The sequence below is a fragment of the Micromesistius poutassou genome (assembly GCF_964030765.1).
Source record: "Micromesistius poutassou genome assembly, chromosome: 7".
Taxonomy (NCBI): Eukaryota; Metazoa; Chordata; class Actinopteri; order Gadiformes; family Gadidae; genus Micromesistius; species Micromesistius poutassou.
In genome coordinates, this window is record NC_140277.1 from 7,794,797 (window position 1) to 7,815,620 (window position 20,824).

The window sequence follows — 20,824 nt, forward strand, 5'->3', positions numbered from 1 at the left end:
TCAGTTTCTTTACAATACTATTCACACTACAAAAATACGAAAATTACAAAAACTCTGCTGTAAGTGATTTTAGATTTGGTCTCAATTTGAACTACATGGGATGAGAATTTCCCACCTGGGAATAATAAAGTATGATGTTATCATATATTATGCCTAACAGGTTACTGTATTTGGGAGGCGAGAACTTTGAAGTAACCTTGCTTCAACAATCTGCCCCAACCACCCCACCCCTAAGTCAACTGAAAGCTATTGTTGTTATTTGGTTCCATGGGCAAAAAAAACATCGCTGTGTAACTAATCTGGGGCCCAGGGAGGGGGTGTTCTGTTGTTTTCATAGCTCACTCTGCAGTAGCTGGGAGCCAGTATACATACACAGTACGAAACTAGATCCAGACTTTAGTTTAGCATGTCAGCACTTACAACCACACAATACCTATAGAGGTGATGTCTTGTCTGTGTATCTTGGTTCTCCTATAGACTTTCCTCCATCCTCTCTCTCCCTCTCTGAATGCTGCCCATCTCATTGAACACGGGTGAGAGAGAGCGTATACGGTCACATATGCACATTCTTAGCAGCCCACACCCCGAAGCAGTGCTGTCTGTGTATTGTAGTCAAGGCTCAGAGAAGACATCCTCAACAATAAAAGTCATGTTTCAGGGTTCGATTTCTGTGAGAATAAGAAGCAATGTCAATCAGGTCCCGAGCTATGCTGACAGATATTTTATTACAAGTCTGTTGAGGGGTTATAACATATGTGTGTGTGAAAGCTGATCCTGATATTGGCTACCCCAAAGGGACCAATCATCCGTAGCCAGCTGTCGTCTTCTACACACACACACAAAACACATGCGTAATAGGCCACATGTGCTGTAACCTGGTGTGAATGGGTTTTATGTATACCTCGGTAAGCTTGAGTGTTCAGTAATATATTCTTCGAGACACCATGACCAATTCAGTTGTATTGGCAGTTCAAGTTGGGCAGTTGATCTGAGCTTTCCTTGATCTCATTCCGTTACCTTTGAATAGATGGAACTGCAAAGGCTGAAAATATACTACATATGATTATTATGGCACATTTAGTACAAACAAAGTACTTACACCAGCAGAGTCCAAGGAAATGTAATTAATATAATCATTTTTAATGCACATTCATTCATCAATTTTAGAATAAATTAAGATGAAAGTTTAATCTTCAGTTAATACAAATGTCAGAAGAATTCCCCAATGGTGCAGTTATCCATAATAAGACCTCAACAAGTGCCATTACTGCTCCAAAAAAAGTATCACTATCATAATCAATCATTTCTGCAAAAAAACGGAAGGCTATGAATGCAAGATTACAGAAATATGTATAATGGTAGAATATTAGTCAATGATAAGGACTGTAAGAGACATTTTCTAATTTGAGTAAATAGATTGCGCCACCCGGTGGATGCCAGTTCACCTTACAGGACTCTAGGCCTGTCGATCTGGAAGATGCTACCGAATAGACCTACTTGAAAAACGGTTTTCTATCGTTTCGTATGATTAGGTGAGTGCTGCATGCAGTCCTCAACGATACAAAACGTGAATATTTTGATGGCATTGATGAGTCTTTGGTGGCTTATGCTGTGGGTAAGAAACGTAAAGCCCATTCAGACCAAAGATTCGCGACGCAACGACTTGCAACGAGACGGTTTTAGAACGTCGCAGGGGAAAAGTTGCAGCAGTGTGAACTGGTCGTCGCAAGGCGTTGCAAGGAGTCGCCAAAGATTGAACATGTCAAATCGCCAGGTCCAGTTTTAGAACGCAACGATGTGGCTATTTCTCTTCAGCCAATCAGGACACAGCACAGAACAATTTAGGCTTATTAAATAGGCCTACAAGTTGTAGATCCTTATCTTTGGTTCCAGAACAACGATTGTAGATAACGTTAGGCTTGAGCTGATTCATTGACATTATTTTAACGGGACCACCGTTACCGTTACACGTTAGCCGTTGTTATGGTTACATGCTGCCAGTCCGACGTGTTCCCATTCCGACAGTCCTGTGCGCGTATGCAAATTAGCCATGTGCGCCAAACAGAAGAAGGGCCCTATCTTGCGCCCGGCGCAATTTACTTTCTACACCGACGCATGTGTCGTTGCTAGTTTGCACCCGGCGCAAAGCTGATTTTCCCCCGCAGCAACCAGGCACCACTACACTTGCATGTTAAATATTATGATGTCAAAGATTATGCATACGTGTGAAACTGCATAGAAATAGCGTGTGGATTGTGGAAACATTTTTTTTCCATAGGGCTGCATGAATGAACATGAATGAAGTATAATAAGCTAAGCCATGCGTTAAAATAATAATAATAATAATAATAATAACAATAATACATTCGAGAAAGTATATTCCAGGCTTCCAAAACAAAATCTAGTTTTAGGGTAAATGATTGGTTAAATGATTTGGGAAAGAACAGCTGATTCAGCGGTAAATTGTAGGCCTACTTTTAAATCAATGCATCTGCAAACACCGTACAGCAAACACATATGTTCTTGACAAATACATCGTGTACAAGCCCATTACTTTTAGGATTGATGAGTATTTGATCGTGAAAAAACATAGTTTTACCGCGAGTGAGTGTTTAAAATAATGAATGAATGCGGGTGATGCTTGGTGCGCGTGTGTGTGCACGCCCATCTGTCTAAACACACGCAAATTAAACACGTAAGTGTATGAGAAGGAAATCGAGTCAGTCGACCTGCGATAAGCAGCTGATTCTGAACGAACTCGTCTTCGAGATGGACGTGTTCTAACGCATTTTTAATCAATGAAATGTTAACACAACAGTATATATCAGACTATTTAATTTTCGGGGAATTTTAGGGGAAGCCGAGCTTCCCTTGCAGTCGAGAAGTCGCCACTACGAAAGAATGCAATGTAGGCCTATCCAACTAGCGGGATCTAAACAAACTAAGCTCCAGCGAATTACTACAATGCAGAAGTAGTGGAGAATGGCGAAACACAGCAACTCTAGCCTACTCTCAAGTTCCTCCTCAACTCTCAAGGAGTTGCGAGTTGCAAGCAGTTGCGTCGCGAATCTTTGATCTGAACTGGGCTTAAATGTTGACTGTGGGGGGGGGAGGGGCGATCGTGATTGTTGGCAGCTCTGAAATGTATAAATCGAATTACGTGGGAGCCAGAGGGAGCCAAGCTCCCAAAAAGGCAACAAAGTCAAAAAACTGATATATAAAAAATAATAATTATGAAAAATATACACAGTTAGAGTCACAGAGTCAAATAGACACAGTTAGAGTCACAGAGCTGATGGTGTTAGGAAGCTCAAGCCAAATTCCATCCCAACACTGTTCGTCTTTACCCCACCGACACCGCCCAGCAGACCCACCAAACGAAACGGACTGAAGATGAACCATCTCTGAATGCAAACATTCAGAATGTATTCAGAATGTATTATACGCTATATAATGTAAGAAGTAAAGATATTAAAGATTGTCTAATACAAAATGTATACTTTTACAGTAATATTTGAGATGTTTTAATGGCTCTTCCCTGATTTCACTGTTGATATTTTAATATGAATATTGAATATGAATTTTCCTGTTGGAGGATCTTCCTGAGAGTCTGTTGTTTAAATGTTGTACAAATTATTGCGTACTGCTAGGATTTGAATGCAAACATTCAGAATGTATTATAAGTTATAGTCTAAGAAGTAACCAAAGTTATTTTTATATTGCTAACGTCTGATTCATTTTTTATGAAAGAGAAAACTCTAATTGATAAACAAAATCATACGTGTATGGTCTTTTTTCCCTTGGGCATTAGTCATCAGTCAGACTTTTAACAATAGACACAGTCTATTGATCATGACACCTAAGTAGGCTACGAGAAGGGTTCATTTGATGTTTAGGGGAAATATTTATAGTCTAGATTAAAATAAATAACCAAGAAGTTGTAATTTTTAGCCAATGTCTCAATAAGTAATCGTAGGCTACACGGCGACGGCTATCGGAGAAGGTGAACGCGGCTCCACTGATAGGCGATCAGGGCTCCAGAGTGCGACCTATTATGTCACATATGCGACCTAATTTCTTAAGGTGTGAGTTCAAATTTAATGAGGTCGCTCCGGTGCTACTTGCAGGAGGACGAGCAGATATGAAGCGGTCGATAGTAGATTATTTTAAGAAGAAAAATGTCTCGGAGGAGGAAACAAATGAGGCTGTTGTTGGTGCTGGAGAAGGGTTAGCAGAGGAAGCAAAAAGAATCTCAGATTTTTATTCTGAAGAGTGAAAACACAAAAGTACAACACAAAATACTAGAGGCAGTGGAAACATAGCATGGTCTCGAGCTACCACCAGGTGTTTGTCCATCCCGAGGACTTTGCCAAGATGGCAGTTACAACCCCTTTAGGTCTTTGAATATATATATATATTTTTTTTAAAGCTCAAAATTGCTCAGACTTTGGATTTTTTCCCGTGACCTAGGACGTACATACTTTGTCCTTACCCAGGTCAATGGCTGGGGTTTCAGTCCAGTGTGATGTGCCCATTGGCAAAGCAAACCAGGGATGCTGTCAACGACACATCGATGAGGACTTGGTTGGGTCCCATCAGATGTGGGACTTGTATACTACCAGCCCAGGTAAATTTAAACAAAGCTGGGCTTTCACTCCAGTGTAATGTCACATCGATGTGGACTTGGTTGGGTCCCATCAGATGTACATACTTTGTTTAAACTCACCTGGGCTAGTCTCCACTGTTTGCTTGGCCAGTGGGGACATCACACTGGACTGAAACCCCAGCCATGTTGAAATTGACATGGGCTAGGACAAACGTCCTAGGTCACGGGACAAAATCCAAAGTCTGAGCAATCATCGATCAATTTTTTGAGGTTTGTCCTAATGTTGCAGTTTTTTTTTCCAGGCCTGCAAAAGCTCCACTTGCACAGCAGATTCTCACACACACACACACACACACACACACACACACACACACACACACACACACACACACACACACACAGCAAATCAAGACATAAACATCCCACACCAGCAATAAACCGTTATTTCACAAATTCAGGAATTAAAAGAGTTGAGAATTGGATATCAGCAAAGCATCTCAAGCAAGCCAAGTTCCAATACCACTGTGTTAGTCTTACTGCTGATGAGGTCAGAGTTTGCTTGGAGCATTCTGGAGCCTCCAGACCCTCCGGACGCCAGCGTCTGAGGCATCTAGCTCCCTGAAGGCCTCTGTGTTTCCTGATTGGCTGAAGCGCTCTAGCAGGGGCTGGAAGACCGTCGCTGGGATGCTGTAGTTCAGGTGAGGGTAGGTCACGTTGGCTTTGCAGTCCCTGGTGTTACTGGCTACAATGCCTGGGATTTAGAGGTACAGAATTATACGTTTTAAACTTGCAGACAATTGTGGGGAATGATAGTACTTTGGGTGTTTGACCGAAAACTGAACGATTCTGGGTTCAAACCCCAATATTCACAGACCAGTAGGCATCCTTGAGCCCTACCCCTTCCTGCTCATTTATGTGTGTAATAAATACTCATTGTATGCCGCTGGACAAAGGTCTGCTTGCTAAATTACTTAATTAAATATAATATAAAATATTAAGCAATTTTGTGTATGCAAAGTTTCACCATAGTCAAAAAGTAACCCCAACTGTTTAAAAGAGGGAGAGTGTCGGTCATGGACCTATAACAGAAAGCCTTACCCAATAACTCCCCCGAGTGTTTCCGCACCACAGCGCCCCCGCTGGCGCCCGCCTGTACTGCACACGTCGTCTGCAGCATTACAGGTGTGCGATCCCAGTTGACGGCTTTAGATAGGATGCCGCCAGTCAACGAGGGACCACAGCTCTTTCCTAGTCCGCCATACCCCACTACCACTACCTCCTCGCCTTAAAGAATAATAATACAAATGTAACAGTTAGAATAAAATATAGGATAATTAGTGTTGTAAATAACCTGCACCGACCAGTATTACTTATATTTGATCTTTGACCCCACCTGGTTGGAAGGACTTGGCCACCACTGGAACCACCACCTCAGGAGCATAGTCTCTCAGCTGTACCACAGCAAAATCATAGGAGGAAGACAGCTTTGTGGAAAATAGCACATCACCCATGACAACATGGAACCTGAACAGGAGAACAAATGTATTGGTCTTTTATTCAAAACAGTAGTAGAACACATGGCCCATGAACATCTAGCGACAAAGGTCGGGTCAGCTGCAATATGAATTAAAGCAGGCCTTTTAGTTGTCTTTCATGTGAATTGGCTAGAAGGCCTATCATCATCTGGTGCCATCATAACTTTGTACAATTATGTTGCTTTCAGGAAGATTAGACCGATTAGAAATTAAGGGACAAGATTAATTGCAATGATGTTCCTGCCTTCCGTAATCAAAAGGTTAAAGAAATATTCTCAGTCAGCTTAACAAAAAACAATGATATAGACAATCGTTCGACAATCAATTGTTTTCTACCTGCCCTTGTAATGGAACTTCAGAGTAACACTCTTCTTTCCGTTGACGACATGTCGGCAGGTTAGCGCCAGATGAGATGCGACCAAAACACCAGAGCCCCAAAACTGTCCACTTTCAATCAAACACACGGTGGGGTATTTCCTAAACTTGGAAGAGGAAAAGGAGGACGATGCTGTGTTGTTCAGGAGTCGAAGGCCTTCCGGTGCACCTCCATGGAGGCATCTCAGCTCGGTCAGTGTAGATTCGACGTTTATCCTGTCAGTTATGTCCCTTATGTTTCTCAAAATAACTTGGACAGAACAAACCAAGGTGAGACCGATCCACTCCACTCCTTTCCAGCACAGTGAAGACACGATGACCCCAACCAGGTGTGCGTGGTCGTCGCTTTCCGTCACAAAAAGCCCCCCACCCTCAGTACCGGGCAGGCACCGAGCATCCGTGAGAATGACCGCATTGTCCTCCCCGCATAAGTTACTGACGATGCCCGTGCTGAGGGTGTTCGTGAAGAGGTCGGGGCAGAGGGAACCGAAGGGTGAGCCACATGCAACGACTGCGGATCCTTTGCGAAGAGAATAACCTTTTGCACAAGGGATGTTTATTGAACTTCGGCAACTGTCCTCGAAATCTGTCTTCAGGACAGCAAACCAGCTAAGTAACCTGGACTCTTTAATCAGCTCTTCGATCCCGTCGTCATTGTGAAACTTCCAGCTGTCGGACTCTTGGAAAATAGTGTGAAAAGCCATGTTGAACTCCAAGCAGTTGACGAGCATCAGCACCTTGGCTTTATGTGGAGCAGTTGAGTTGATGTTTGGGATGACGTCTGTTTTCCCTTCTCGACGTGCAGGTGAATGTATCTGGATGTCGAGGTTGGCAGTAAAGGTGTCTGGTAACAAGAACCTACTGTGTGGAGTAACAGGTGCCTTGTGGCTCATAAAACGAGAAAATGGAAATCCGTTGCAAATGATGATTCCTGTCTGATGATTTAGGATGACTCCACTACAACTAAAGCCGCGCTGTTCTATAGCAGGCTGCGAGACTGTCACGACACAGCATGACCCCTCGATCAGATCCATACTGCAATTTAAATTACTTTTAACTTCTGAAATGTCAGTGTCAAACCATTTGAAATCCTGCGTGGTCGAACAATGAAAATATAAAATATTTCACAAACCAATCATGTAGTTAGAACGAAGGCGTGTACCCTTTTATGTTTTTCTAGTATTTCTCGGAAAAACATATCGAGATGATAGTTGACGAGAGCATAGTTATGAAAACATGTCAAATAGTAAAACACGACTTCCTGGTTGTATTCCATTGGTCCCTAGAACGACGGCCGTGACCGGAAAGGCGGGATTGGTCAAATCCTATTAGTTCTTAACCAATCGAGGACGAATAGCTGGTATGCGCATGCTCGTTTGGAGCCGAGTCAACTATCAGCAGTACAAACAAATGAACTTTGTACATTCAACCAAGGGCGAATACAATAATACTTACTTATTATATAACAGATACTATTGTTTTTGCAAGAACCTGCAACTAATATGGGCACACATAGACACATGAAACATAAGCAAATTGGGTTTGTTAGTTTTTATAACGGAACATAATAATGAAATAATTATGTAAAAATGGAATGCTATTTTTAGTTAACTGAAATTATTTTTGTGTCCAAATATACAACTTTGACAGGATCAACTTTGCAATGTTTATTCTGTTATTATCAAAGTAATATTGGTAATAGTCGGCACAACCAGATTTTTCAATACCAAGTACCCTCATATCAACTACAATGTTTCAGGCAGCAATAATCACAAAGTACTTGGGTATTTACACAGTAACTTGAAAAGCATTGTCATTGCATACATCCTACATCCTGCATAGCTCCTAATGCTGTTATTATACATACACTAAAGTTTAATAAACAATATAAAATATATACCATAACACAAATTTGAATTTGAAAAAGTTTGAATTACATTTAGTTGTAAACCTTCAAGTGTGACAAAAAAAATACTCAAGCAAATACTATAACAACTATGAAGGCTATGGATGAATTTGATTAATATCAATTAATCCTGGTGTATTGTTTGTCACAGAGAAATGTAAAAGCTTTCTATATGCCAACATTATTTCTTAATCTTATTGTTCAATAAAATCACTAAAACATATCCTGCCATCCATCAGGAAAATAAAAAAATATCAGAACTCATGTAAAATATATTAAATCTCCACCAACACTTTCCACTTTTTGAGATTGCATGGTGCAGGGTATGTACACCGACAAAGCTGAATTAAGTTAACCAATGTTCAGCATAGTCTTCTCTGTAAGCTTACACCAATGCTAAAAATAACACATGCCCAGAAACTGGTTCACAGCAATGGCAAGGTCTTTGTAACTTTGAGCATGGCTATTGGCAGCATTTTAAGAAAACCCAATACTTTACAGAAAGGTGATACAGAAAAACACAGCAGGATTCTTAATAATAATATTAGGGGTGGTGGTCGGGGTTAGGTATCCTTGAGAAAAATTCCAAAAGCGTACCTGTTCCATGATTCGCTGTATTTACTGTTTTTACCATCTAACCTGAGGAAATATATCTCAATTCACTGTAACTCGCTTTGGATGAAAGCATCTTAGTGATTAAAAAAATAACAAATAGACCTCACTTAACTGACTGAAATATCTTGTAAACATGGTTTAGTAACATTACATGGTATACAATGATCTCATTCTCAAGACAGTCAGGATATACAGTATATTGTAGGTAGTCTCATGTCGGCCCTGTTTTTGTGTTTTTGAATGCATAGACCCGAATGGCAAATCTTAGAGAATCTCTTCTCTCTGGATCATTCAATGTACTGGGAGAGCCAGCGGAAGCCATCTCCATATCCCTGCCGCTTAAGAACACTGCACATGAACACCTCCATTGGCCTCAGATTCTGCTCCTTCAGCGACACCTGACCCTGGTAAGAGAGCAACAGACACAACGCCAATTAGTCAAGTTCCTCTTTGTATCCTCCAAATACACATCTGAATTCCCCATAAATATCCTTGCAGACCATCCAATAAATGTTAGTGGCTAGGGGGTTTGACACCCAACTGAAAGGTTCTGGGGGTGAAACCCAATGTTTAAAGTCTACCTTTTTTTTTTAACCTTGCAATACATATAACTGGCCTTGCCAACCAAATCTACCAGGGGCAGGGTGGTCAAGTAGTGAGAGTGTTTTACCCCTGACTGAAAGGTTGTGGGCTTGAACCTTAAACTTGGACCTCTTGACTACTACCTCTCTTGGCAAGGCGGGCAAGATGCTGTGTGCCTTAATTACATCTAAAGACCACTTAAAGCCTCTGCTAAATGACTAAACAATAGTATTAATGGTAGCGCCTTGTCTGAAGGCAAAACCAGGCCAATACCTTTCCGGTCGTATGTCCATGAAGACCAAACATCCCCCGCAGAGCGTCTTCACTGATGGCCTCTGGACGGTCAATCTTGTTCCCTAGGATCAGGACTGGGACCGTGAAGATGGTTTCATCTGTTAACAGGGCCTGGGTGGGAGGCAGCAAATTAAGTTCAAAACCAGGAATGGCTAGAAACAGACTTTTGTATTTTTCTTTTCTATAAAGTTGCCTCACATCAAGTTCAATTTTAGCCTCCTCTAGTCGCTCGTGATCGGCTACGTCGACCATGTAGACAATACCGTTGATGGCTGGGAGGTAGTTCTTCCAAATTCTCCGGGCTGGAAAAAGTTTGGACACGTTGGACCCAGGAATGATAGGATCTGATGGACTTAATGCTGGACTTAATGCTGCACTTTTGCTGGAATACCAGCAAAAGTGTGATAGCAAAACCAATATTATTAAACTCCAACCTTGCGTATGACCACCAAGGTCAAATGTAGTGAAGGTCATACCAGCTATAGTCAGCTCCTCTGATGCTGTGGACAGAATGAGCACATAGAATGATCATGAAATGAGTAAGAAGACAATGGAGTTTGTAACCTTTGAAGTGTGAATGGCTACATGGCTATGGCTAGGGTGTTTGACCCCCAGTCAAAAGGTTCTGGGTTTGATTCTCATTGTTCAGTCTACCTGTAGGCCTCGTTGAGTCTATATCACAAGTCTGTAACCTATGCTCCTGGGTGACACGATGTATAAACATCCACTGCAAGTTGTTTTGGATAAAAGTATCCAGTTTCTTATTGAATGAATGAGTATAAAATGGTGTGAATGATTCACTGTACTCGGGTGCAGAGTTGGGACGTGCTGTCCTAGCCTGTCATCTCTTAGCATGTGCAACAGTGTTGTTTTCCCAGCATTATCCAGCCCCAGGAAAACTAGCTTCCCTGTCTTCTTGTATAATCCTGCAGGGGGAAAAAAACAGAACACATTAAAATAACTCTTAAATTATACGGTCATATTTATTGTGGTTGTAGTGGAATCAAATAGGACGACTCAGTTTATTTGGAACAGTATGTGCTACAAGATTTATACTCATTACATATTTTATAGACAAATTATCACATGTTGTAAGTACTTTACCTAGAAGTTGCAAGACACTGCTGAAGCCCTTGCAGAGCCAGTTGAAAATAAAAGACATGTCTCTTGGCCCTCTGTAATGGGTGTTTAACACATACACATTTGTATGCGTTAGTCAACATGATATCGATGAAAATGATACTCAAAGAGATTTCACTTTGTTCGTAGAATAGGCTTATCTGAAACATCTGAACAAATATAGAGACGGAGGCATATGCAATGTGTATTATACTGTTAGCAGGTTGAATGTTGCTTCAACTATATTGCTGGAACAGGATTACATTACTGGTATGTGTAATCTCTGTGTAATCGCACAAAGTATAAAGACGCGCACAGAAGGGAGAAATCTTGCATAATGGCAGGTGTAAAAAAAAAAGAAAAAAAAACCTTCTTCAGCTGGTCTGCGGCTCTCCCCGAGTCATAGTGTTCTTGCTCAGACTATTTATATGATAACTTGTGGCATTCTGACATACGATATCGCCAGTCATCCGCCTCTCAGTGTTTTCACGGGCACGCACGAAATCACGGGGATGCGTACACACACACACACACACACACACACACACACACACACACACACAGTCTGGAATTTACTTTGGCCGCCGCGAGAAATCAGACATTATTTGTTGTTTGTGTAACTTCACGAACTTTCAGTTATGGTTCATGTATTGACAACCACTGGCGATACACGTTAAACTTTAAACGTACATTTTCACGTCACATTAAAGACTTCTAAGCCTATTAAGTTCGACATTTCAACTATCTTTGCTATTAAATATTTCAGCACCGAACAAAACCACATCAGAGTAATATCTGAGTAAGGCGTCCCACTCGTAGGGAATGGAAATCCAAAGAACAACATCGACAGACTCACACAAGGACACAATGTTAAATAAAACAACGTTGGCACGTTAACATTAAACACGTGGGCTTTCTGGTCCGGACTGTTTATCCTATACAAAGTTGTGTCGTTACCTTGAGATATTATCGCGGGATCCGCCAACTTTTGGTCCAAGCTTTTGCGTCGATTGACAGGTACGCGTTTGACAGCTCACCGGAACTGCGTAATGGTTATTTTGGATCGGACTCGGGGGGGCTAGAGGGGTGGTGTTGGGATAGGGTGTAAGGGGTATACGGGTATATGATCCCTTTCACCGTAGGTAACCCTAAGGAGAAATAAGTTGTAAAATGGCAATACAACTATTATTCTGTAATTTAGGTCACTTTGTTTAGAGTGTCCCACTCAAGGACATTATTTGGAAGGTGGAACATTTTTAGTCAACCTCGCAGCTATCCCGTAAACGATGTACAGAACAGACAAACGTGCAATTGTATACATATTTCCCGAAAGGAATCATTAAGTATTCACACTACAATTAAATAAACGCTAGGCGGCACTATTTCCAACGATAATTGCCGCAATAGTAATCACCCACAACACTGGGGAATCCTCTGGAGTCCTTGGTAACACAAGCTAAAGAAATAACAGCCATTTTAAAACATGCCCTTGTCACTTGAACATAATCGCTTTATTAAAGCATTTCAGGGTCTCATACAGAACATAAGCATTTTGCCAGTACTAAGTAGTAAACAAGTGCACATCTCCAAAGAAACGTTTAAATTAAGTAAAAATTGTCAGAGACTTACAGTAGCCTACAAATTAGCTGTATTTCTTAATAGGATCTCCATTCAGTATTAAGTGCTGGAAAATTCCAGAATCGAATCCCTGCGAAGGACAAAGCGTTGGTCCAACTGAACAGACTGGTTTCTTGATTTGTTCCATCCAGTTCTTCAGTTACTTCCTCTCGTAGTAAAACGATTTGTCCACTATAAATGAAAACAAGATTGAATTGAATTACATTTCAAAATTAGTAAAGTTCATTTACTACACGTCCCTGTGATCTTGAATATGAATGTACAGATTTTTGTATTCTTAACATATTTCTTCATCTTTAAACATGAGGATGTTACTATGCACCCGTTTAAATATTGGTTTGTCACAAAAAAATGTAACAAATGTTACAGCTTGCACTAATGTCAAAAATTATTACTTTCAATGAACATATTATTGAATCTACTCAAAATGAGCATGATCAAAGTAATGACCTATCAATGATCTTCTAGTATTATACAGAGATTATACTAGTATTACCTGATGAAGGAATAGCTTCTGCTGCTCCAGGGGGACTCGTCTAAAACAAACAGGATGACATTTATTAAGATCAGCGTCCCACACACAGCAACTTTGAACAGTAGAACCGAAATATTAGCAAACCGACCTTCTCGATGATAGCCTTGGCTTCATCCACTGAGACGTGGCAGGGGCTGTCATCCGGGGAAATGGTCGTGTTTGTGCTGCATTGTGTACAAATACAACAAATAATTACACATTGTGTGAAAAAACCTAATCTAAATAACTAATTTAAATAGTCTATAAGAGGTAAACGTCGATTTGGTTAGCTTTGATTCCACTGTAACACCATGTCCTCTACAGCAGTATAGTATGAATATCTAAGATATATTAATACAAATGGGCATATCTTACCAGTCGAGTTCCCCTGGGTTGGCCTTCTGAGAGATGAGGGCTTTCCAGAATTTGTTGGTGGTTTTGATGGTTTCAATGGCGAAGTCCTACAAAGAAATCAGCAGCCGTGCTATTACTATTAATGTTTTAGGTACTACTAAATATATTATTTTAGTATACATTTTTGTGAATTTACTAAGTTGATTTGTCTAACTATGCAGTAACTGCTACGTGTTAAACATGTGTTGACGCTGGCAGACAGCAGGCTGTTGTGGGGGTCACCTTGTCCTTGAACTCTCCATTAAAGCCAAAATTGTTTTCTGGTTTCTCGTCTGGGACCTTGTAGCGCCTGAACCAGTCCACTGTGGCATCGAGGTAGCCCGGTTTCAGTCTTTTGACGTCGCTAATATCTAAACAAACAGGGTCACAATAAGTTGTTTTACTGCATCTCAAATATGACACTTTGCCAAGTTACTCAATTGTAAATACTGAAATTGTAGACACTTTCATCTAAAGTGACTTTAGATTCAGATCCAACGTGATTTATAGTCTCCCCTGTACACAGGGCAGCACTCCTACTACAGTTTATGGCTTGCAACTCACTAACACTCACTTATTGAGATACCCATATCTAGTTTCCATCTAAACGCTGCCCAAATTATGATGAACAACTGATTGTATACATGAACAACTGAAATAAATGACTAAATACTAAAATACTAAATACTCTCTTAATTAACCCTATTAAATTGAACATCACACATTATATTGTAAATTTCATAATGGTGGCACAGAAAATAAAACAGACTTCCACATTGCTTAAACATGAACTTCATCATAATATTTAGTAATTTCTTCAGTCATGGGAATACCATAGCCACTAAATGACCCCGATACTTCAGACAAAATAGGTTTTCGGTTGCCAGCAAGTCAGAGAGGATAGATGGAGATGAGTGGATGGAAATATAATCCAACAGAATGACTGGCTTACTGTTCAAGTCTTTGGCCTCGGGGTCATCCACGTTGATTGCGATGACTTTCCAGTCCGTCTCTCCTTCGTCAATCATGGCCAGAATGCCGAGTACTTTCACTTTGATTACCTCCCCACGTGAGCACACCTAGAGAGTACAATTTAGGTTACTGTCCTGTTCCATGGCTAGAATGATGTAATGAGTCATTACATATGTGATTGTGACTCAAAATCGATCCAACTCCAAGTGTGATTGGAGGCTGCTGATTGGTGGATGGGATGGTGTCGTACCTTGCTGCCGATTTCACAAACGTCGATGGGGTCGTTGTCGCCGACGCAACCGGTGTCTGGGTCTTTGTGAGCTGGGTCTTCCCACGTCTGAGGGAATGACAAAATATTAGGAAACTAATTACATTTAAAGCTGTGTACAAGTCTGTTTTTCTCTGGGCAACCATAATGCCATTGAATATATTATTAATATTATAGTATTATTATTAATGTGTTGATTCTGATGAAAATGTTCAACTTAATTCTTAAGAAAGTACTCAGCTAAAATGAATTGTACTTAGTTTAGTATGACGTCATTTATTGCAGTTGTAAATAAATAAAATAAATAGACCCATCATTGGGGCACTGTTTGTATAGATACTACATATGGGATGTATCTAGTCTACTGTGTACTGCAGGTGAAAGATAATCAAACAAATGTCTGCTACAGAGCCGGGACCTGTTCCAAGAAGCAGGTTAGGAAGAAAATATTTAAATTGTGATTTGAGTAGGTGGAATCTGGCAGGCAGATTTCAGTTTTAGAGATTATGTTTGAAAACCAACATAGGTTCAATAAGCTCCTTGGAAGAATGAAGACACGGACCTGGGGAATAGCTCCGTAGTTCCAGATGTACCCTTTGTGAGGGAACACATTCGCCACATAGCGCACTTTACCCTTTTTCACATCTTGCTTGACTGGATTGAGGGGTTCTTTTGTAGAGATCTGAAATAAAGTAGAAATATATTTACATTGGTTTGAAACATGGGCTGCAGTTCCGTTTATTCAAGCCCTTGGTTGTGTACATGTCAATTGGTATAGCATGGCATTAATACTGTCAGGATTTGATTCCACTTTTGATTGCCAACAATGCACTGAATTCATATCTACAGTCCTACTGAATTGTAAGCATCTGAATATTATGGAGTTCCAGTGCCTTTATTTCCTTATACGATAGTAAAATCCCTCTTCATGCAACCTCAAAATGAATAATTAGGGAACAGCATGAACCGGTTTAATAATGAACTGCAGGAAAATACTAACACAACATACCTCCATCTTGGCATTTGTCCATCTTGGTACTTCAATAACCACATGGAAGATGTTCTGAAAAGCGAAGGGAAGGGAAATGGCATTGACATAAATTAGGAGTAATAAAGATATGTTAGAGAGTTCATTGTCAAACTTGTATTGAAACGACTCATATTGAAACAAAGTGGACATTGATATAGCACGTAACAGGAAAATAATCTGCCAACACCCTTGGACAAACAGACTATGAACCTTCTGATCACAATCACACAATTACACCTGGTTTCATTGTCCATTTAATTCGCTCATCACTTACATAGTGTTAGGCAGGCAATTATTCTATGAGGCTAACTATATGGAAGTGAAGTGAAGACGTGAAGAGAGAGCAACACAACATTAGATATTAGTAATATACAAAGGGGGCTTGTGAGGGAAATAGTCCACTTTACCTGTCCTTCGTCAGCATACATTGGTATGTCATGGAATGGGGAGACAGGCTTGCCACCAGCATTTTCTGCAAAAGAGAAAATAAATGTTTGACAGAAGAGGGGCCTTGTTCAGATTTGGAAGCTCCCGGATACCAGAGATTATATAAAAAAGGGGGACTTTCGGTTTTCGTTTCGTAACTAAATGCAAAATGGTAACTGTAAAATGTTTAAAGTGACATATGGGTTGTGCGATACAGATGAAAATGATCGGAATCTGCATTTCATTCATTATGGCGTTTAGTAGGCCGACCATACTAAGCTTTTGCTGGAGGATGATGCAAGGTAGCAGGACGCAAACTAAAGCAGACTCCTTGACAGGTACTGCCTGCTGCCTTGCATCATTCTTTCGCGTTAGATGGCATATAGAGGCTGAACCAGTGTAATGTTTGAAGCCATGTTTCAATAATACAAATCGCGTTGTCGAGCACAGGCGGATTATATGATGGACCGATTCAGAATGAATAGAAGTGACACGTGGGAGATCGTGAGTGGCGTGGAGGAGCTCGAAACAAGACTATAAGAACAATAATAAGAACAGAACTACTTACTGTAAAACAAGCGGTAGGTCAGATTATGTAGGCTTCCCCGTTCTTCGACTGTGTAGCTCATGGTTAACTCCAAGCCGGTGGGTCGCTACTGCTTCAACCTTGATTGATTGCGCTACAAGCGTCTACTGGGGAACGAAAGAATACCACCTACTTCCGAATCAACTGCGCATGCGTATATGTTGTCTAGGATCGGTCTTGCCTCACCCATAGGTCGCTCAACCCAGTAAACTACATTTTATGAGTGTTAAGGGAAGGGGGGAGGTCAGACCAATAACGCTATACTGTATAAATTATTAGAATATTCGATGAAAATTCAATAAATGTTTACATTAGGCTATAAAGTTTTCAAAAACATATATGTACATATCTGTACAATTGCTCGTATGTCTCAAAGAGGTTTAAAACCAAACACTTGGACAATGATGTAACAAAGGGCAAAACAAACAAAATAACAAAGGGCTAAGTGTGCGTGCGTTATTCCTCGTCTGCTGCACGTTTACTTCACATCCTCCCGCGGCGCGCGGTGCTTCCTGCCTTGCCGAAGGAGGGGACGGCGCTGACGGCTGGACGGGCGAGAGGAAGGAAGACGGGCAAGCTCTGGAAAGATCCAAGAAAGTGGGAAAGGTCCGGGGATACACCGTCCGTCGGCAGCAATAGCACTTAATTTCTGCAATAGCTTAATTCGTCATCCATTTTGTGCAGAAATGTCGACCAGTCGTCATCTTAGCGAGAGCAGGGCCATCCCGACTAGGACGGTGTTGATCAACGATGCAACGCAGCTACCTCATGACTATTGTACTACCCCTGGAGGCACTTTATTCTCCACCACTCCGGGAGGTAAGACAGTTTTTGCCTCAATTTATCGTACTTCATTGAAACGTGAATCATTTGTGCGTTGACATGTTTTGGGCTTTGCGAACCTTTTGTGTTCTTTTGTCAATGGGGCCTATGCAGTCTGTTGGGCCTGTCAGACGTATCATAACAAAAACAATGCTTTGCCCCGCCCCCTCTCTCTTCACTGCATCGTGATTGGTTGGGTTGCAGGGATGAGACAAATAAATGTGATAATTTAGCAATTCAGCGATTATTTTGTCTCATGTGAAATACAAATATTGCGTTTATATTTTGGCACATATATAGTCCTATGTTCCGCAAATTGTTCTCATTCAGCAATTAAATTGAACTCTAGCATTCAGCTAGAATTGTTATAGTCATATACTTTACATTTATAAAGCAATCATAAAGCAATGGTGATACAATTTATATTTTGACCTCCAAGGAGATCGGAAGCTTTCTTTTTCATCACAGCTAATTGAAACTCTTGTTTGTTTCCCTGTCAAAGGGACCAGGATAATCTATGACCGTAAGTTCCTATTGGACAGGCGTAATTCCCCCATAGCCCAGACCCCTCCTGCCCACCTGCCTGTCATCCACGGTGTGACCAGCCAAACGGTTCTGAACGAGAACCGGAAGAATGAAGCCAACAAACACACCAACAGCCAAGACGGCAAACCAGGTATTGGCGGGGGATACTAAACTACGCACTTACAAGAAATTATAACCTTTGTTTATCCTGAATAAGTAGTTATGGGTGTCATATCACAACAGAAGTACAAGACAGCAATAAGAATTAAGGGTAAAACATATGATATTAATATTTTTATGGTTTCATTGATTGATTGTGATGGTTTGAATATATAATTTGTTCTTATATGTGAATTAAACTTGAGTAACAAAGGATCCTCATTCTGCTAACAAATTGTAGATTCTGACTAAATCTAGCAACCCTTCAATAGCTAAGTAGCTGTCTACTGGCTATGACATTCTCATGAGCAATTCCAAAATTGTTTTCTTTCTGTTTTTTTCCCCTAGGTGACGACGCACAGTTTGAAATGGACATCTGAAACAACGAAAGCACATGGGAAGAAGTAAATGACCTGGCTTCTTGACGCCAGTGGCTTGTAGAAACCAATGTGGCAGCCATCTTTAGCTCTGTCTCTGTCTCACTGCTGGATTTGATGTGTGTGAACCATTGGGGATAACATTTTTTTATTTATCGTGCAGAATGGCCACTCCTTTGAACTCTCTAAAAGGTTTTGAGGTTTGGTTCCTTGGTAACCAGCCCCCCGCATAGATAAACGACATAGCATGGAAGTGGATCATAATCATTTTCATACTTTTTTTTTTTTTTTTTTTTTTTTTACCATGGTGTGCTTTCCAACAGATACATTACTTAAGTGCACATCTCACAGCTTACTGTCGTCATTCTAGAAGCCCAGACTCTTGTCAAACAGAACCTACTGAGGTGGTAAAGTAACCTGACCTGAGAATGACCTACGTTTTGAATTCATCGCAGACTGGCATATGTTACCAATATATTGTTGAGATATATTTTACTTGAAAAATGTCACACCTCCACAATTTGTTATTGTGGCTCTCGTTTCAAACAAGCATTTGTAAATAACTGTTTTTTAGCTCATGATGTTTTATCGAGTAAACTAAAAAACAAGAGGTCTGTCATCACGAAACACATAATAGACACAATACCGTATATACACAAGCTGGCGATCAACATAACTGTGAACTGGTAAATCGGTTTCAAACTGGCTGTAGCAATTAAATATAGGCATTTCCTTATTCCTGCCAAAAAAATGACTATTCAGTTGTTTATTTAGCCAGTTGTCTGTGTTAATGTTGACTATGTGGTGGTTTTCAAAATGCAGGCCACATAATGTTTAAACACAATTTAATACAATAGCCGCTGGACCCAATGGTAATATAATTATGGATATTTCTATATGCATTTCATTTTTGATACTTGGTTCAGGACAAATTTGTTTTTGGATGCAACAGATAACAGGGAAGGCCGTCTTTATGAATTGGTTATTTATTGGACTGTATCTGCCACTTTGCACACAAGTATACATTCAGTCATTAGTTTCTGTTTTCTACAAGATTGAGATTGTATTGGGATAGGTAGATGCTATAACTGATTCTTCGCATCTATCCCCAACGATCTTACTCAATTTGCATTACCTTGTTGTCATATGTTTATCTGCCCTTGCCTTACATCAACATCTGAATGCAGTAACAACAAACCTCAGTGTTGCCAGTCATACTCTCCAGAACAATTTGTAAAAACAAAGAAAAGTTTACTGAAATGCTTATTGTATTTAGCAGCACTATTTTTTTTTTGCACTATTTTCAATGCCTTCATATTGCGTTCCATAAGAAGCTTTTCAATTATTCTCTCTTTGCAATTTGATGGCTTCCATGCATTTATTTGGAAAAATGTGGTGTTTGGATGGTGAGAAACATCTAACATTTAGTTGAGCTCCTAAACAGAATTCCTGCTATTTTAGATCATATTATGTTACTGTAATTTACAAAATCAACTTGTTGAATTTTTTCAAATCCTAACAACTATCATAGGTTTTTATTTGGTTTGGGCTGTAATAATCTCAACTTTTTTTGCTGGTAAATGTTTTGAATAGGTTTGCACCTATTTTGCATCACACATTTGGGTAAGCATGATGTATATGTTAATTGGCATCAACATTCATATTGCGTATTCATTTCAAGCAGTTTGGTTTCACATTGAGGGCTTAACATTGTATCTTTCAGAGAAATTTGAAACCACCTGACACCACCTGTAACATTCAGATTATAATTAACTTTATTTTCATTGAAACACCACTGCCAGTGGATATTGTTGAAGCAAGATCAATAAAGTTACTTAACAAAAATATTTGTATTTATTTCATATAGCCACAGGAATTTTAGGTTGTATCAAATGAAAGACCAAGAAATACAATGTATCAGAGCTGCCAACTCACGGTTTCACCGTGTGACACACGTTTTTGCCTGTTTACACACGCACACACGTCACACATCCAATTTCTCACGGCAAGATACAAGATTCTACAGAATCTCACTCCGGCCAAAACCCAAAAGTTGGCAGCCCTGATGTATGACAAAATATA

General features: G+C 40.2%; 4 protein-coding genes across 7 annotated transcripts; 1 reads left to right on the plus strand and 3 right to left on the minus strand.

Annotated features, from left to right (window-relative positions):
* Nucleotides 1–706: 706 nt before the first annotated feature.
* tysnd1 (trypsin like peroxisomal matrix peptidase 1) lies at nucleotides 707–7,751 on the minus strand. Of its 2 annotated transcripts, XM_084470637.1 has the most exons (5): nucleotides 6,478–7,751; nucleotides 6,000–6,130; nucleotides 5,705–5,890; nucleotides 5,144–5,357; nucleotides 707–1,042 (listed from the first exon to the last, which is right to left on the minus strand). In XM_084470637.1, exons 1-4 carry the CDS (start codon nucleotides 7,548–7,550, stop codon nucleotides 5,155–5,157), a joined length of 1,593 nt encoding a protein of 530 aa, XP_084326763.1. In that variant the 5' UTR covers nucleotides 7,551–7,751; the 3' UTR covers nucleotides 707–1,042; nucleotides 5,144–5,154. The 2 variants fall into 2 exon arrangements, with proteins under 2 accessions (XP_084326763.1, XP_084326762.1); XM_084470636.1 differs by lacking the exon at nucleotides 707–1,042 and having other exon boundaries at nucleotides 1,120–5,357.
* A 419-nt stretch (nucleotides 7,752–8,170) lies between these two features.
* sar1ab (secretion associated, Ras related GTPase 1Ab) lies at nucleotides 8,171–12,066 on the minus strand. 2 transcript variants are annotated; one of them, XM_084470253.1, is made up of 7 exons: nucleotides 11,990–12,066; nucleotides 11,018–11,088; nucleotides 10,720–10,839; nucleotides 10,348–10,413; nucleotides 10,112–10,215; nucleotides 9,893–10,024; nucleotides 8,171–9,441 (listed from the first exon to the last, which is right to left on the minus strand). In XM_084470253.1, the coding sequence occupies exons 2-7, from the start codon at nucleotides 11,073–11,075 to the stop codon at nucleotides 9,325–9,327; spliced, it is 597 nt and encodes a 198-aa protein (XP_084326379.1). In that variant the 5' UTR covers nucleotides 11,076–11,088; nucleotides 11,990–12,066; the 3' UTR covers nucleotides 8,171–9,324. The 2 variants fall into 2 exon arrangements, with proteins under 2 accessions (XP_084326379.1, XP_084326380.1); XM_084470254.1 differs by lacking the exon at nucleotides 11,990–12,066 and adding an exon at nucleotides 11,402–11,967.
* Nucleotides 12,067–12,521: 455 nt separating this feature from the next.
* Nucleotides 12,522–16,979, minus strand: ppa1b (inorganic pyrophosphatase 1b). Its single transcript, XM_084470266.1, has 11 exons — nucleotides 16,842–16,979; nucleotides 16,255–16,319; nucleotides 15,827–15,880; nucleotides 15,380–15,499; nucleotides 14,800–14,886; nucleotides 14,530–14,656; nucleotides 13,821–13,948; nucleotides 13,560–13,645; nucleotides 13,294–13,369; nucleotides 13,167–13,206; nucleotides 12,522–12,841 (listed from the first exon to the last, which is right to left on the minus strand). The coding sequence occupies exons 1-11, from the start codon at nucleotides 16,900–16,902 to the stop codon at nucleotides 12,810–12,812; spliced, it is 876 nt and encodes a 291-aa protein (XP_084326392.1). The 5' UTR covers nucleotides 16,903–16,979; the 3' UTR covers nucleotides 12,522–12,809.
* A 367-nt stretch (nucleotides 16,980–17,346) lies between these two features.
* eif4ebp2 (eukaryotic translation initiation factor 4E binding protein 2) lies at nucleotides 17,347–20,556 on the plus strand. 2 transcript variants are annotated; one of them, XM_084470714.1, is made up of 4 exons: nucleotides 17,347–17,465; nucleotides 17,544–17,678; nucleotides 18,184–18,357; nucleotides 18,714–20,556. In XM_084470714.1, exons 2-4 carry the CDS (start codon nucleotides 17,546–17,548, stop codon nucleotides 18,743–18,745), a joined length of 339 nt encoding a protein of 112 aa, XP_084326840.1. In that variant the 5' UTR covers nucleotides 17,347–17,465; nucleotides 17,544–17,545; the 3' UTR covers nucleotides 18,746–20,556. The 2 variants fall into 2 exon arrangements, with proteins under 2 accessions (XP_084326840.1, XP_084326839.1); XM_084470713.1 differs by having other exon boundaries at nucleotides 17,376–17,678.
* The last annotated feature ends 268 nt before the right edge of the window (nucleotides 20,557–20,824 follow it).

Bases quoted from the DNA above. Each gene is read 5' to 3' on its own strand.
- tysnd1 (XM_084470637.1), bottom strand. From the start codon at position 7,550: ATGGATCTGATCGAGGGGTCATGCTGTGTCGTGACAGTCTCGCAGCCT. The intron at 6,131-6,477 runs GTAGAAAACAAT...TCTCCTGTTCAG, and splicing joins AAGTTCCATTACAAGGGCAG to GTTCCATGTTGTCATGGGTG. The intron at 5,358-5,704 runs GTAAGGCTTTCT...TCTAAATCCCAG, and splicing joins ACACTCGGGGGAGTTATTGG to GCATTGTAGCCAGTAACACC.
- sar1ab (XM_084470253.1), bottom strand. From the start codon at position 11,075: ATGTCTTTTATTTTCAACTGGCTCTGCAAGGGCTTCAGCAGTGTCTTG. The intron at 10,840-11,017 runs GTAAAGTACTTA...TTCCCCCTGCAG, and splicing joins CAGTGTCTTGCAACTTCTAG to GATTATACAAGAAGACAGGG. The intron at 10,025-10,111 runs GTGAGGCAACTT...CCTCCCACCCAG, and splicing joins AGGCTAAAATTGAACTTGAT to GCCCTGTTAACAGATGAAAC.
- ppa1b (XM_084470266.1), bottom strand. From the start codon at position 16,902: ATGAGCTACACAGTCGAAGAACGGGGAAGCCTACATAATCTGACCTAC. The intron at 15,500-15,826 runs GTATGTTGTGTT...ACTTTATTTCAG, and splicing joins GGACAAATGCCAAGATGGAG to ATCTCTACAAAAGAACCCCT. The intron at 13,207-13,293 runs GTCGGTTTGCTA...TGTTTGTTTTAG, and splicing joins CCAAGGCTATCATCGAGAAG to ACGAGTCCCCCTGGAGCAGC.
- eif4ebp2 (XM_084470714.1), top strand. From the start codon at position 17,546: ATGTCGACCAGTCGTCATCTTAGCGAGAGCAGGGCCATCCCGACTAGG. The intron at 17,679-18,183 runs GTAAGACAGTTT...TCCCTGTCAAAG, and splicing joins ATTCTCCACCACTCCGGGAG to GGACCAGGATAATCTATGAC. The intron at 18,358-18,713 runs GTATTGGCGGGG...TTTTTCCCCTAG, and splicing joins CAGCCAAGACGGCAAACCAG to GTGACGACGCACAGTTTGAA.